Genomic DNA, 17634 nt, shown 5'->3' with positions numbered 1-17634 from the left:
CCCCAAGAATACCATCCCTACAGTCAAGCATGGTGGTGGCAGCATCATGCTGTGGGGCTGTTTCTCAGCCAAGGGGCCTGGCCATCTGGTCCGCATCCATGGGAAGATGGATAGCACGGCCTACCTGGAGATTTTGGCCAAGAACCTCCGCTCCTCCATCAAGGATCCTAAGGTGGGTCGTCATTTCATCTTCCAACAAGACAACGACCGAAAGCACACAGCCAAGAAAACCAAGGCCTGGTTCAAGAGGCAAAAAATCAAGGTGTTGCAGTGGCCTAGTCAGTCTCCTGACCTTAACCCAATTGAAAACTTGTGGAAGGAGCTCAAGATTAAAGTCCACATGAGACACCCAAAGAACCTAGATAACTTGGAGAAGATCTGCAGGGAGGAGTGGGCCAAGATAACTCCAGAGACCTGTGCCGGCCTGATCAGGTCTTATAAAAGACGATTATTAGCTGTAATTGCAAACAAAGGTTATTCCACAAAATATTAAACCTAGGGGTTGAATAATAATTGACCCACACTTTTATGTTTAAAATTTATAAAAATTTAACTGAGCAACAAAACTTTTTGGTTTGTAAGATTTATGCATCTGTTAATAAATCCTGCTCTTGTTTGAAGTTTGAAGGCTCTAACTTATTTGCATCTTATTAAACCTGCTAAATCTGCAGGGGGTTGAATACTACTTGTAGGCACTGTATCTATTCTCTATTATCTATCTATCTATTATCTATCTATCTATTATCTATTCTCTATCTATTATCTATCTATCTATTATCTATTATCTATCCATCTATTATCTATCTATCTATCTATCTATCTATTATCTACAGTATCTATCTATTATATCTATCTATTATCTATCTATCCATCTATATATCTATTCTCTATCTATTATCTATCTATCTATTATCTACAGTATCTATGTATCTATCTATTATCTATCTATCTATTATCTATCTATCTATTATATCTATCTATTCTCTATCTATCTATTATATATTCTCTATATTATCTATCTATTCTCTATCTATCTATTATCTATCTATCTATCTATCTATCTATCTATTCTCTACCTATCTATTATCTATTCTCTATATATTATCTATCTATTATATATCATCTATTTATTATCTATCTATCTATTATCTATTTATTCTCTATCTATTATCTATCTATCTATTATCTATCTATCTATCTATCTATCTATCTATCTATCTATCTATCTATCTATCATAGTCTACCATTATCTATCTATCTATCTATCATCTATCTATCTATCTATCTATCTATCTATCTATCTATCTATCTATCTATCTATCTATTATCTATCTATCTATCTATCTATCTATCTATCTATCTATCTATCTATCTATCTTTTAACTTAATCTACTAACAGATTTGTATTTGATTTCCGTTGGTGATTTTAGACCTGAACGCTAAGGGGGTGATTCTTAAAGGATTTGAGATGTTCCGTCTGAAATCTTGTGTGGATTTTAAGCCTTATGCAGGAGATTCCACCTTTCTACATTTTCAGAAATTTGGAGGGTAAGTCACAAAACATATAGTTGTCTTTACAATTTGTATGGAATTTATAATTAACACTTGGTTTTTAAGAACATCATAGTTCCATACAATTCAGCCAGAGAATAGGCACAGATTGTGCTAAATTCTGCTGCATGCGACATTAAAATTTTCCAATATATTATCTGTATTATTAATGCAAATTGCGAGGAAGAGGCCTAGAAACTCTAGTGATACCTATTGGAAGTTGTGATCTTAAAAATCAATATCATCCTTTACCACATAATTTAGGATAAGAAGCCAAACCAAAATCTAAATTTACAGACACAGTGTTTCGAGGTGTTTACCTCCTCATGAGTGCATAGCAGGAGCTATGAAGGAGGGTCTGTGGGGAAACGTTTCTATTTGTGGAGATTGCTTAGATGGTGTAAGGAGACTTATAGGCCATGCGGTGCTTGTCTGGGTATTTGCAGTAAACATGCAATTAGCCTATTCAGAGAGAAAAAAGGATTGGGTTTCTGGCGCTACGTTTAACGTCTAATATTCCCCCTTACACACTTAAGGTACCTTCACACGAAACGACGCTGCAGCGATAGCGACAACGATGCCGATCGCTGCAGCGTCGCTGTTTGATCGCTGGGGAGCTGTCACACAGACCGCTCTCCAGCGACCAACGATGCCGAGGTCCCCGGGTAACCAGGGTAAACATCGGGTTGCTAAGCGCAGGGCCGCGCTTAGTAACCCGATGTTTACCCTGGTTACCAGCGTAAAATGTAAAAAAAACAAACAGTACATGCTCACCTGCGCGTCCCCCGGCGTCTGCTTCCTGCACTGACTGACTGACTGAGCGCCGGCAGTAGCAGGGCACAGCGGTGACGTCACCACTGTGCTGTGCTTTCACTTTCACTTTGCGGCGCTCAGTCAGTGTGGGAAGCAGACGGCGGGGCACGCGAATGTGAGTATGTACTGGTTGTTTTTTTTACATTTTACGCTGGTAACCAGGGTAAACATCGGGTTACTAAGCGCGGCCCTGCGCTTAGTAACCCGATGTTTACCCTGATTACCAGTATAAAATATCGCTGGTATCGTTGCTTTTGGTGTCAAACACAACGATACACGGCGATCGGACGACCAAATAAAGTTCTGAACTTTATTCAGCGACCAGCGACATCACAGCAGGATCCTGATCGCTGCTGCGTGTCAAACTAAACGATATCGCTAGCGAGGACGCTGCAACGTCACGGATCGCTAGCGATATCGTTACAAAGTCGTTTTGTGTGAAGGTACCTTTAGACAAGGTCTCTGACCTAGCCAAATCAGATCTGCTGCTTTGCACTGATGAGGGGTAAACACCCTGAAACATGTCTGCAAATGGAATGTTTGATTTAGGTTCTAATTCTAAGTCACGTGGCATCCTTGACTTTTAGGGTAGCTACATCCAATACGTGGCACTAATGTTCATTTCCTCTTCCAAACTTTTCCTGTTCAGCACTCTTAAGTCTAACTATGTATTGATGTGAGAACTTGGCACTATGCTCGGTTTGTAAACTCTCATTTTTGCCAGATGATCTGTATGAAACATTTAGCAGGAAGTTTATAAAAATCTGATTAGTAATGCCGAGTGGGATAGAAAATAGTCTCAAGCCTCCATGTCACTTCATTTTTGGGCAAATTGAGCTTATAGCTAAAAATTGAGGCAGACTTGTTGCTAGGGCCAGTTCTAAAAGAAGTGTATCCATAGCAACCAGTTTGAAACAAATGTATCAAATAAACTGCTTAACACAAAGTTGTGTTATTAATTTTTTTCTAATAATTTATGTAAGGATCCCATTTACAATGTTTTACTAAAATATACTAAATATTTTTTTCCTGTGCATGAAAACCTTAGCTGATTTTTGGTTTAATCCTCCGAAGTCCCATTGTAATGTGGTAGCCCATCCCAGGGTTCAGTTGTCTTTACAACCTCCGCCGTCCTCTGGAGGAGGCTGCCATTCTGAATCCTGGGCTAATAATTTAGTTAAAGCAATTTTCATTTGTAATCAACTTCATTGGAACCCCTAATTTTTCAATATGAAACAGACAATATCTTCAGAAACAAGTGGCTGTGGAATGGCTGGCTGTCTCTAGAGTATTTTAATAGCATGTCCAAATACATTCTGCAAGAAAGTTGACATGTTATCGTAAAGTCAGTCATTTCAAAAAAGAAATAAAAAAGATACCTAGTATATAACATTATAACATGTGTAACATGGCGCGGGGCGGTAGCCGTGGGCGCGGTACTCATCTCTTGCGCTCCGGCACGTTACATGAAGTTGTGGGTCCTGGCTGGGTGTGTTGGCTCGTGCTGTGGGGGCGCTACGCCCTTGCAGGCCGCATGTTCCCATGATGTTGGTTGGCCAGGACAATGTGTTCGACAGCTCAATGACGGAGACCACCGGTCAAAAATAAACTTCTTACTCAACGACAACTTGGTAGGGATTATAATCAGTAGATAGCGGGTACACAACTTGATGAATGTTTCCTCTACAATACGGAGCGTTTTCCACATACAATCTCAATTCCTTCCTCTTCGCTCACTTATCCTCTATCCTCAATGTTCCTCTTTACTAAACCACAAGGCAGCTCAGTACTATGGTCCTGTTTGTAAGAGTCCTATTCTCAACCTGCGGTTCCCTTTCTTCCTTCTTCCTTCTCCTCTAGGGAACTATACTGCCAGTATGGCCGGTACATATCTTTTCTGGAACTCTGTTCGTCTTACATATTCTGTTCCATTTAGGCCCATTACATCTGGGAGTTATAAACTCTAGGCTTACTGCTAGGTGTCCTGACCCAGGACCCATCTCCTCTTTATCACTCTGTTCTTCAGTCACTTCTTTTCTTAGTCTCTGCTAGGATCTTGCTATCCTCCTTTCTTGCTAGGGACAAGCACTTCATGCGGTGCTGCTCACATTAGACTTTAGGATTTTTCTCTACGCACACTAGGGCCTTTCTGACAGGAGGTGTCTCTTTACATCCAGTTTAGTCTATCCCACTCTGGGCTTGTCCCAATCACTAACTTTTGCTGTCCCTACTTGTTTTATTGAAAATAGTCTCTAATCTGCAGGCAGGATGTTATAGAGCAGGAGGAGCTGATCAGATCGATGTACATTTTTGCGGGAAAAGTTTCAGCAAACTTTATATTTTAATAATAAAAGTCCCTGGTGTTTGTATGAATGTGAGTCCAGTGGGCGGTCCTATTCAGTGATTGACAGTCTTTCCTGTGTGACTATGCATGCAATGAGTGAGCTGTGAATCCCCGAGAAGGATCGTCCATTGGACTCATTAGCATACAAACACCAGGGATTTCAATGAATACAGTGCAAGTTATACTCAGCTTCTCCTTCTCTATGCCATGCTGTCCACAGATCTGATTTCATGGACTACATGACAGGTTCACTACCCTGTTGGAGGACCCATTTTGTAGTTTTGTTGCACATCTTGCTCTATAATTCTCTGATAATCCTCAGTTTTCATTGTTCCTGTAACATGTTCAAGGCCCCCAGAGGCATCATAGAAACTACCCAACTTTACGGATCCTGTACCATCTATCACTGTAAGTAGGGGGCAATTTTCTTTTTAGGCTTCATGTCATCTATTAGCATGATGCTGGTATAGTTTGAGAAAGAACTTTAGTTGGGTGGAATTTGTCCAACAAATATTTTTCCAGAAAAATGAAGGTTTATCGATAACTTTTGTCAAAGTTTTCAATGCCTTTCTTTAAGCAGTTCGGTTGTTCTTGGCCTTTACACAAACAGCCCTGTTTTGTTCAATGCACGGCATGGTACAGGTTGAAACAATCACTCCAGATGTCTCCACCTCAGTTAGAAGTTGTATTTATGTTGTATTTTGTATTTTTTGTCACATTTCTAACCAACCTTAGTAGGGTTCGCTCATCACTTTTCCTGTTGACACCACATTCTGGAAGGGTTCTTGACCGTTAGATGAGAAGAAAACCTCTTGATAACATTTGAGTTCTCTCATCACTTTCCTTTTTCCACCTCATTCTGGAAGGATTCTTGTCCATTAGATGAATAGTAAACCTTTTGATAACATTTGAGTTCTCTCATCACTTTCCTTTTTCCACCTCGTTCTGGAAGGGTTCTTGACCATTAGATGAGTAGTAAACCTTTTGATAACGTTTGAGTTCTCTCATCACTTTCCTTTTTTCATCACATTCTGGAAGGTTCTTGACCTTTAGATGAGTAGAAAACATCTTGATAACATTTGAGTTCTCTCATCACTTTCCTTTCCACCTCGTTCGAAGGGTCCTTGACCGTTACATGAGTAGTAAACCTTTTGATAATATTTGAGGTCTTGCATCACTTTTCCTGTTTTCACCACATTCTGGAAAGGTTCTTGACCATTAGATGAGTAGTAAACCTTTTGATAATATTTGAGTTCTCTCATCACTTTCCTTTTTCCACCACATTCTGGAAGGTTCTTGACTTTACCACGAGTAGCAAACATCTTAATAACATTCTGAACTGTTGAAGCCAGTATGCCAAGTTCTTTGTACCCTTTAGACTGCTTGTGCTTGGAGATAACAATTCAGACCTGTACAGTTGTTCTCTTATTTTTGCCACTGTGAATAAGGGCAGGGAATAAAACTGTCCTGTCTGAGTTTCAAGGCCAATATTCATAGGAAAATTAGATTCATAGGATAATTAGAAATTAAGTCATATGAGCACTGACAAAGGACAAAGGATATCAAATTGTTTTCAGTTTGATATCCTTTCTCCCTGACAAGGTAGTTTGTAATTTTTTTTTTGTCTAGTTTTTCCATGTATCAATGAAGTTTCTATCTATCCGAGCAGGAGAGATTTTAAATGGTATTCATAATGTTCAGGGGTGCCAATAATGTTCACCTCAACTGTATTATGTCAATATATTTATATATACAGAGTTTATTTTGTTTCTTAAAGCTGCTGGTCCTATGTTGGAGACTTCGGCACAGGTCAGAACCTCTCCATAGATAGTGGCTGTGACCATAAAGCTATTGTGGAACATGAGATTCTTCACGCTCTGGGATTCTATCACGAACAGTCAAGAAGTGACCGAGATGACTACGTGCAAATCTGGTGGGATGAGATCACGGACGGTCAGTTTTTTGTCAGATCTTCTCTCCGGTGTTCAAACTATATTAGTGATTTTGAGGTAACTTGGGTTCTTAAATAAAGGAATCTTCTATCAATCAAACTATGGAGTCCAGATTGTAACCCAAAGGCCGATTGAAAGCAACAAATTATATTCTGTTGTCTGAACCTTTGCAAAAGAAGTTCTTCGTCAACTGCAACCTATGTTATATAGTACATGTCTTGTGCCATTTGCAGCAGAACCTCACAATGTATAATTGTCAACTTCTGTTCCTCTGTATATGTTTAGAGATCATCATACACACATAGATAGTTTCATGTTGAATACTTTTTACAGGCATGGCGCACAACTTCAACACTTATAGTGACAATGAAATAACCGATCTGAACACTCCTTATGACTACGAGTCTGTCATGCATTATGGTCCATACTCCTTCAACAAAGACGCCGGAGTCCCAACCATCACCGCTAAAATAACCGCGTTTAATGACATCATCGGACAGCGTTTTGACTTTTCTTCCATAGACTTGGAATGTCTGAACAGGATGTACAACTGCAGTATGTATAACCAGCAAACCATCACCTAAATATACTATGCATGCCTATCACTTTATAGCCAAGGGTTGCATTAGAGGGAGAACAGAAAGGCTATTTAGCCCTTGTCCACCTTATACAAGTTTCACCATTCCACCATCCTCACTGTATCAGCATAGATGGCAAGACAATCCTGACTTTTGGGAATCAATTCTGATAAACTTAGATATGTTCCAGTGTCATGCACAGTGTGGGAAAGACTAAGTGAAACACGAAGGGATGAGGGGAAGGAAGCCCAGACTCTAGGGAAAGGGTGAGTGGAGACTCCTATGCAGATCTAATCACACCCTTTCTGCCCTACCATCCCTAAATTGGTTCCTCAGCAATTGCTGAGCAGGAAACTTAAAAGGTAGACAAGGGTAATGAACTGCGCTTGAGCAGACTCAGAGCGGTAACACCAAACGTCCTCAAATGGCTCCAGAGAGGAAGTTAGCCGACTGCTATAGCTCCAAGCCTCACAAGGGAAAAATGTGAATATCACCAGCAACTCTCTGTAGCAGTCTGGGAATATATAAACCCCCAGGTTCAGGTGTGTCAACTAGAGCTGGAGGGAGGTTGCCACTGGGTCCAAGAGTCAGAAGGATTAAGGAGGGTCAGTAATGACCTTCTACAGCAAGATGCAGATCGACAGTCTGTTACATCTGACACACCTGTGACACCCAGTCTGAAAAAATGGTCCAAACTGGGTGTCCTTGTTCAGCTTGGAGCATGACCACAGCTGCTCTTGGGTAGGATTTAAATATCCCTTTCTTACTAAGCCATGGGTTGGTAAATATGTATGAGCCACGTAGAGACTGATCACTGGACCCAACTGAAGAAAGTGAGTAAATGCCCATTCTGCCCCATTATCAGCCACTTCCAAGAAGAGATATCTTGAACAGGCTGTGACAAACATATATCGCACATATTTTTTCTTGGTTGCCATTGATGGTTTCTTATTATGGGTTGCTCCTGCTCTGGAATAGTTGGATACTGATGATACAGTTACATATAGTTGCACTATTTAGGTATCACTGGGTTTGTTACTTTCTGAGGGAAAACTAATTTGCATTTTTTTTCCCATGGAGCATTGCCAACTAGACTCCATTCAGAACTTGCCTCCTTAATGAAAAGAAGTCCCAATCATAGATGATATGGTTGAAAAAAATCAATCGATTCTGATGTATAATCCTACATTTTTGATCCAAAGGAAGACAAAGACCCTGAGCAGACAGATACTAATTGCACATGTGAAAGTAGAAAAAGAAAAATTACACTGACTCGTCCAAAATTGTAATTTCCTACTAAGGCCAGACCTTTGACTCCGGTGGATAGTCGAAATAACGAAAGGATCTGATATGTCCAGCCTAAGGAAATATAAAAATCTATTATATACTGCTTATTTTATTCCTGCTTCTCCTCTGAGTTTTCCATTTTTTTTATAGTCCACCATACAGTTCCAGTGATATGGTACCTTTAGAATTCCATGATGGATTTGAAAAGAGAAAAACAAAAAAACAGAACACTCAGGATAACAGCGGAAATAAAGTAAAAGCAAAAAACGGATACTTTTCACCTGGCGACATGTAAATAGGGTCACAAAGGACGGCTGAAAAACTGCTGCATGATTCAAGCTTTGTTCACGTTCACACTCATGGACAGAGGTTGAAACTTAAGCAATTTTACAACCATCATTTATGATGCACTGAAGATTAGTGATGACCACAAGTGCTCGTTACTCGAGTTTCCCCTGGGTGCTCGGAATTGCACCGAGTATTGCGGGTGCTTGAGTGACATGTTTGAATCCCTGCAGATGCATGTTTCGCAACTGTTTGACAGGGACAAAACATGCGGGGGTTGTTCGTATTTGTCAGGCAATCTCCGCATGTTGTGTGAGTGTTTAACAGCCGCGAAACATGCTGCCGTGGGGAATTGAAAATGTCACTCAAGCACCCGCGATACTTGGTCCATACTCGAGCACCCAGGGGAAACTCGAGTAACAAGCACTTGCACTTATCACTACTGAGGATCCTTTTCTAAACTAAGCATTATAGGGAAAATCCTTCCTTATCGACTCCCTGTTGATATGACCAATCTCCAGAAATCTAGTGTACATAACCTGGTTACCGTATATTATATCTTTTTAGAAGGCATCCAGGCCTTTCCTGATCTTGGGTAATGATTGACCTATGACAGCATTGTATGGCACAAGGTTCCACGTCTCACTGCTCTTACAGTAAAGAAACCCAATGGCCTCATATTGAAGAGGTTGACTAGGTTAGGAGGTAAAATGGCTCACCAAAATTAAATGTTCAGTTTAAAGAATGAAACAATTGTTCCACCATTGGATGCATTTTTCTGAATATCATCAGTTTTAGCTGATTTCAGTGTTTCTTTCACAGCCGCACCGCTCATACTTCTGGATCAGTGTACCTTCGAGTTTATTAACATTTGTGGAATGGTGCAATCAACCACCGATGATGCGGACTGGAGCCACGAGTTGGGTTCTTCGGGTCCATTTAGCGATCACACTCTAAATGGTCGATGCAGAGGTACGATATTCCAACTGCTGAGTCTTCCATAATCAGGAGGTCAACCTTTATGTAAAAGCCACGTGTCCTGACTTATCAGCAGGTGTAAACACAAGTTGTACACTCATTGCTCATGTCAAGGGTCAATTACCTTGTTTACTGCTCAGATAATTAAAAGAAGAATGCAGAACATGAATTTTTACCGCTTCCAGACTATGGACGCAACATACTGGACATAAAAGTTTTGACAATATTGAATAGGAGACCATGTGATATAAATTAGCATTGAGCCCTGCGGTGACGCTCCTCTTTAGACAATAGAGGAGCCACCAAGTGACTTATGAAAAAGGTTTTTTTCTCAGGATGGGCCAAACCCAAAGCCGGATTCAGAAGACTAAAATTATCCGGTGTCTAAATCTATACTCATCCTATAGGACACTCCTTAAATAATTGTTTCCATCCAATGGGGTCCTACTGATGAGACCACCACCGATCTACATAATTGGCTATGACATGCCACATTATTTGTGTGCTCAGCTATGTCATAGTATTCTAACAGAGAAGGTTCCGAGACCTATTTTTCATTCTTCATTCAAGGTTACGAGATCCATTCTTGTGATCGGTGGAAGCCCCAGCAGTTGGACGGTCAGGAATAGCCTTGTGGAGTAACCCATTGCGTAAAAGGGCCTACATACTACATCAATGTATCATCAACGAAGGACTGACTTGACCTCTAAGACCCCTGGAATAAGCAAAACAATGAGGCTGAATCTTATAGTACTGAGTGCCCCTACACATATAACAGAGTTTTATTTTATTCATTTTTTTTTTGACAGATTCAGGTTATTTTATGTACTTCAATACCGACACTGGACCCATTGGCCGCACCGCAGTCCTGGAGTCCCGCATTCTGTATCCTAAAAGAACGGAGCAGTGTCTGCAGTTTTTTTACCGAATGGATGGAAGCCCCCAGGATAAACTGACCATCTGGCTCCGTCTAGATGATGGCACTGGAGAAGTTAGAAGGTTGAAGAAAATCCACACGATTTATGGTAAAGTATTATTTATGGGTAAGTTAGGTGGAGTTGGTTGTGGTCCGATGAATGAATGATCATATTTGTGTCCCACTCCAGGTGACAGTGACCAGAACTGGAAGATCGCACATGTGACCCTAAACGCAAATGTAAAATTCCGCTACTTGTTCCAAGGTGTTCAAGGTGATAATACAACCACCAGTGGCGGTATTCTTATCGATGACATCACACTATCAGAACTCCCGTGTCCCAATGCCGTATGGACCATCAGAAACTACAGCCAGGTCCTTACTGACACCGTCAAAGGACATCGGCTTGTCAGTCCTTGTTTCACTAGCCCCGAAGGCTACAGATATGGAATTGGTCTGTATCCCCATGGACAAAACGCATCCACTTACACCGGATACACCGGAATATCATTCCACCTGTGCAGTGGGGAAGATGATGCAGTTTTACATTGGCCGGTGTTAAACCATCAGGCTATTATCACAGTCTTGGATCAAGATCCAGATATCCGTCTAAGGATGTCTTCTAGCCGAAGCTTCACAACATTAGAAGATCAGATATTATCTCGTAAGTATAGTGCATTACAAACTGTACATAGACTCCGATGCTACATAACTGTTGTCACCGTTGCATTTCTAATCTAATGCTGTTACAGTGAAGAATCCTTTTGTGGTTCTTTGGTGAACCCTATTGTGGTTTATTCCTACTGTATCAAAACAAAAGAACCTTGGTCTTTATACTGGCAGATCTTTATATCTTTGACCATCGATAAAATTTACACAGTATTTAGGTCACCCATAAATCTAAACTACTTAAACCCTCCTAATACTGCAACCACTAATTCATAATGTCACAAGACTCTAAACCTAATATTGCTCTGTTATATAATTTATATCATTTTGGGCCTTAAACTTTACAAATTTATACCTGTGCTTCTGAATCCTTTTTTATACATCCAATCACTTTAAGGCCTTTACAGCAGCTTCCTGGCATTGGTTCTACAAATTGGTTTATAATGCGCTAACTCCATTTTCTTGTTTGCTTCCCTAAATTTTATCCAACTTTAAGGAATTGTCCAATTTATAAAACACATTCTACTATACCTTATTAGTGAATCCGGAGTTAAAGTGCTTTTCTCAGCTTTATTCTTCAGGAGCGCAGAGCTCCCCAGCCTCCTGATCCTTGCTTGCCGGGGAGCTGTTCGCTTCTGATTGACAGTTCATAGCAGTAGCTTGGTTGAGTTTCTAGTCCGAATTGTGTTCACTCCGATGCTGCAAGTAGGGTCACTGAAGCTGTCTGGATTCAGCTATGTGGCCACCATCTTCAGAGCAACGCTTGTAAGCGCTAAAGTAAAGAGCTTGTAAGTGCTGCACTCCTTGCCTAGGAGACCAGCAACCGCAGATTGACTGAAGAGGTGGCCGGTAACCTAGCCAACTAGCTACTATGATATTAAAAATCCCTCCAAACATTATTTTTAATAAAAGGTAATTTACAAAGTTGCTTGTTTTTTCAAGCACTTTGCAATTTTTTACCGTTTACCAAGAAGCTTCTTTAGTAGAGCGCGTCCACTATTCGGCATTCTCATGTCTTGGCCAGAATTGCGAGTGATTACAAAGACTGATTTTATTGCTCTGGAGGACCCGTCCTATCCTGCATTACAAAGCCATCCCACTGATATAAATGAAAACTGTGTAATGCTTAATATCTCCTGTGGGGGCACTGCAGGGAAAAGTAACACTTATTACTAGGTTCCTCACAAACCCCAGCTGATCGCTACGGATCTTTTGTGAAATAATAGCTGGAGTTTCGTTGATATTTGCAAGTGTGACAAATAAACCATCTACGATGGCAAGTCTTCTCTGACCGATTTCCTTCTCAATAGCATCGAACATTTCCCGATGGGAGAGACCTTCCACTATTGGCACTTGGGATTCGTCCTGCAACTGCTTCAGGACCACAGACTATGGCTGGTATACGTTCATCACTCACTTCAATTTACGGCGCAGGAGTTTTCTGAAAAATGATGATCTGATCGTGTTTGTGGATTTTGTGGGTATGTGAATATTATCCTATATTATCTGAGAAGTGAATCAGTATAAAATATAACTAATATGTACTAAGGCTCCAAGAAGAAGGGTGTCCAAGACTTGCCGTTCTCTAGAATACTATCGACAAACCAATAAGTGTAATATTCTCTTATCATCTTCTCTCTGTAGAAATTTTAAATTTTTCTTCGTTTTTTCAATTTTCATTTTTTTCGCTTTTTTTTCCCCTTCTTCCATTGACAAAACCTTCTAAGACCTTTTTTGGCAGGATTAGTTGTAATTTTGAATGACACCATTGCATTTACCATTTAATATACTGAAAAATAAGAAAAAAAAATATGTGGGGCGTCGAACAATAGTGAATATTGGAAAAAAAACACATTCAAAATTGTTCCATGTGGTTAAAAAAAAACTTGGTATCATGACTCTCCAGATCAGTACAATTGCAGCCATACCAAATTTATATGTATTTTTTTTGTTAATTTTTTTTTTTTTTAAATTTCAACATTTTTTTGAGACCCATAACTTATTTTTTTTTCTATCAATGAAGTGGTTTGAGAGGTCAATCTTTGTGGGGAGAGCTATAGACTGCACTGATAAAATCAATTTCAGAGTACATATCACTTTTCATTTGCCTTTTATTCATTTTTTTAGGGCAGCAAAGTGACAATTAACAGCAAAGCTGGATTTTTAGATACCAAATTTGTTTTTTTCTCATATACGCACTGGTAAATTGGGGGTGATTTGAACTTTTATGATTTTTGTAAATTTTTTAAAATAATTTTTTCAATCTTTTTTACATTTTTTTTAGCCCATCTGGTGGTTTTTTACCTGTAGTCATATGATGGATTTTATAACATTGCAATACTTTATAAAATCCAAGATTCCGGGGCACAAAGCGAAAATGCGGATAAAACATAACCTTTATTCCATTATTCCATCCTTAAAAATCACATGATGAAATACAATTGAGGTAGATGAGTGAAGGAACATTTCGGCCCAAAAGGGCCTTTTTCAAGCCAGAAGTACAATAAAAATTACAACCATTGCAATACTTTATTACAGCAATCAATTGCAAAATTAACACTGTGTAATAAAGAGGTTTCTTTGGTATGTACACGTTGATGGGGGCATCGGTGGCTTATACATGGTGATGGTGGTAACTGTTGTGTGTACAAAGTTATGATGGCATCTGGGGATCGTTCACAGTAATGGAGGTTTCGATGGGTTGTACATGGTGATGGAAACATCTGTGGCTTGTATACATTGATGGTGGTATTTGTGGCTTGTACACTGTGATGGTGGTATGTTTGGCTTGCATATAGTGATGGTGGTATTTGTGGCATGTACACTGTGATGATGGCATATGTGGCATATACACTGTGATGGTGGCATTTGTTGCAGGTACATGATGATGGTGGCATCTTTGGTATGTTCATGGTGATGGTGGCATCTGTGGCTTATGTGCAATGATGGTGGCGTCTGTGGCTTGTGCACAGTGATGGAGAAATCTGTGGCTTTTACTCACAGATGGTGGCATTTATAGCATGTATTCTTAGGCTTTTATACTGTGATGTTGGCATCTGTCTCTGATGGGTAAATGTAAGTTCTACTAGAACAAGTGCATCTGAGTAGTGGGGGTTTTATGTTACTAAGTATAATTCCATTCTGTTCTACAGATCTCACCCACCTTATAAAGACAGAAGTTCCCATCCAACCTTCTTCATCTAGGGCAGAGGAGGAGGAGATATATGGGAGGCAGAAGCGTTCTTTGGAGAAACCCTGGGATGATTACAAAGTCCAACCAATGGCCACCCAATGTGATGACAGCCTGTGTCTGAACGGAGGCGTCTGTGTGATGGAGGGAAGCAGAGCAAGCTGCAGGTGCAATATATTATGGATGTAGCATGTAAAAAACATAAACTTGCCACGCTTATAGATTGATATAGCTGCTAACGCCAGTAGCATGGATTTCAATGGTGATATCTCTGCAAGCAAAAATTCTCAAATTAAATAGATTGAGGAACTTACAAAGTAAAAACTCCTTATTTGAAGTCTTGTTGTATCTATTGCCCAGGAAGGTAGACAACCAAAACGAAAGGGTCTTGCAGCTGAACAATAATGGTCATCGGCCCCTTAGTAGCCTCAATAGCTCTAATAATAATGATCTGCTGAAGGCTCATTCTGATCAAAGAGACTTGGAGACTGAGGAGATGCCAAAAGTCCTGAAGATTGGAAAGCAAAATGGTTGGGCTTAGGCAAGATTAGGCACTTTGGAAGAGGGTGGCCGTTCCCTGCTGACGGTTTAAACTCTCCTGTGATTTAGGACTCAGATATTGGTAATTGTACCATGTGGTCAGTCCACATCTCCAGGGTCCCAGTACAGTTAAAATAAAACTCTACAGAGTCAGACTGTCCGACCAGAGTAATAGACTATCCTCTGGGAACTCAATACTAGCCCTAATATTAGGACCAAAAGGATCGAGTTGTTTGTAATGAGGTGATTTCCAAATAACCTCATGGACTTTTTATGATGTGTGCTCACCATTTTTTCCCAAAGAACGTCAGGAAAATGTTCAAATCTTAAAGTAGAGTTTCTCTTGTCTAAATATTCACCAGGGATTCCATCAGATTTGCTAACAAGTAATTTTTGGGCTAGTCTTATCCTCACAAGTCATCACCAAGATGGACAGTATGTGACATTACTTGGTTTCCTTAATATTGCCGAGACCTAGAGTTGGAGAGAAGGTGGCAGTTCGTTAGATGAATGTCTTTTGACACTGCTGATTATGGCGGGACCATACGGAAGATGATCCAATCTTTAACCCTGATTGATGGAAAATTTTGCCCATTTTGATTTTCAACCTTTAGTTCTTATGAGATCACGTGAAAGTCTTGAGTGGTCTAGAAGAAAATCTGTCAACGGAACGAGCGTGTACGGTCAATTCTGGTAACATGTTGAGTGATGTACTCAAAAGAGAAGAATGTGCTCCCTGAAATAAAATGGCACATCCAAAATGTCATAGATAATTATGTGGAAATAATTATCTGGACACATAATTAATGTATATGAGTCAAACATTTAAAAAAAACCCCCCAAAAGTACAACAAAAATCTACGTGGAAAACAACGTAGCTGTAACTCACAATACAGCCAGCATGTTGCAATTTTTATTTTTTTTTTAAATCGCTCCATTGTGTAAATCTTTGAGAAAGGACTTATCTGCCAACCGATTGAAGTGGTGCAAGTATAGGCACAACACTGAAGCCTGGGTGTTACGTCAGTCATTGGGCTGTCGCTCCACCTGCCAAATCAGAGTCGATTGAGGACAATGCGCACCAAAAAGGAAGGATTCAATGTAGTGCTGTCCACAAAGGCAAAGTAGGCAATTAAAAAGTATTTAAAGGGGTTGTCTTGGCGTTGAAGTCTGCAGATTTGTGAATACTCACAACGTTCACAACGTGCACTGTCAGGATTCTCCGGTGCAGGGACTGGGCAGTCAATGTACTGCAAGTATGCAATATGCATTCTTCCAGCCACATTCTGACTAGACGGTATCCGGCCTTGATCAATTCATTTGCATTGTTTAGTCGGCATGTGACCAGATGTATGCCGGCACCAGAGAATCCTGAAAGTGCGAACTGCGCAGGCTGTGAGGATCCACAAGTGTGCATCACATGGAGTGACTGTAGACTTGAACCCCAAGCCTGGACAACCCTTTTGATACATAGAAGCACACAACACGTTTCAGAGCTGGAGTAATATACTTGAGGTAGGAGCTAGTCCAGCTCTGAAATGCGTCATATATGTTTTTATCCTTTAAACGTTTTTTAATTACCCATTTTATGCTTCTGGGCAGAGTTTCGTTGAATCCTGCCTTGTTGGTGTGCATTGTGTTCTCAAAGCCATCATGGTACCACATGGACCAATACAACGTAAGCGGATAAACGGAACAGCAGTGTTTTTACACAGAGTTCTCCTACGACCCATAATTCATCCCAAAAGACCACCCTAATTATAAATACTAAAACAAATAGCAAATAAAAATATAGAAATAGAAGAAAAATTCTACAATAAAGAAGCGGTCAGGATGTGTAACATAGTATAGTAATAAAGTTAGACCACAGATGACGTTCCAAAAAATGAAGTCCATGTGGGTCAATTAACTCCTTTGGTTATTGCTGGTGGAGACCAGCTTCCTCAGGGGGTGGTGACCGATCCTGCAGTGATGTGTGCCTCTCTTTCATCTGCCTCCTATGTTTTGCTAGTGTATAAGGGGGCAGATGGATATGTATGTGACTGCAGGACCAGGCTACGTAGGCTATGTTTGTTGTCTGTTACCGTGGAGAGGACCAAAAATTCTGCTTAGGAACAGTAGAAACAAAACAAAAAATATTTGTAAAGTTGCATTTTTTAACAATTTTAGATTACTTAAAATAATAATAATAATAATAATAATAAAGTTGCAAAATGAACTGTGAGTTTCACAATTCTTGGAAACAGCTCTCTTTTTCCCATGTAGTATAATACTATTTTTTTATACGGTAGGTGCGCATCCAGCCGGGCCTTCATGTACATTGGAGAACGTTGTGAAACTGCACAGTTACACGGAAATGTTATTGGGATGATCATCGGAGGAGTGGCCGGGACCATGGCTATGACTGTAGCTGTCCTTGCCATAATCGGCAGAAAATAAATACTGTGTATGTAGGAAAATAAAGATCTCTATATACCCACACAGCAGTGTCTTCCTCTATATGTAAATAAAGGAATCCTCCATTAATGTTT

The 17634-nt window shown here is 40.0% G+C and overlaps 1 protein-coding gene across 1 annotated transcript in view; it reads left to right on the top strand.

The window, feature by feature from the left end:
• Nucleotides 1–17634, top strand: part of MEP1A (meprin A subunit alpha) — a 28487-nt gene extending 10853 nt beyond the window's left edge. Inside the window, exons 6-14 of the mRNA XM_077291550.1 lie at nucleotides 1431–1548; nucleotides 6486–6661; nucleotides 6994–7215; nucleotides 9633–9782; nucleotides 10598–10813; nucleotides 10895–11368; nucleotides 12684–12854; nucleotides 14526–14730; nucleotides 17395–17634. Of these exons, the coding sequence (XP_077147665.1) occupies nucleotides 1431–1548; nucleotides 6486–6661; nucleotides 6994–7215; nucleotides 9633–9782; nucleotides 10598–10813; nucleotides 10895–11368; nucleotides 12684–12854; nucleotides 14526–14730; nucleotides 17395–17542 (1880 nt within the window). The 3' untranslated portion in view covers nucleotides 17543–17634. The remainder of the gene's footprint in view (nucleotides 1–1430; nucleotides 1549–6485; nucleotides 6662–6993; nucleotides 7216–9632; nucleotides 9783–10597; nucleotides 10814–10894; nucleotides 11369–12683; nucleotides 12855–14525; nucleotides 14731–17394) is intronic.

The sequence above is a fragment of the Ranitomeya variabilis genome, chromosome 2, assembly GCF_051348905.1.
Source record: "Ranitomeya variabilis isolate aRanVar5 chromosome 2, aRanVar5.hap1, whole genome shotgun sequence".
In the NCBI taxonomy this organism is placed as follows: Eukaryota; Metazoa; Chordata; class Amphibia; order Anura; family Dendrobatidae; genus Ranitomeya; species Ranitomeya variabilis.
This window is presented reverse-complemented; position numbering and strand designations above follow the sequence as displayed.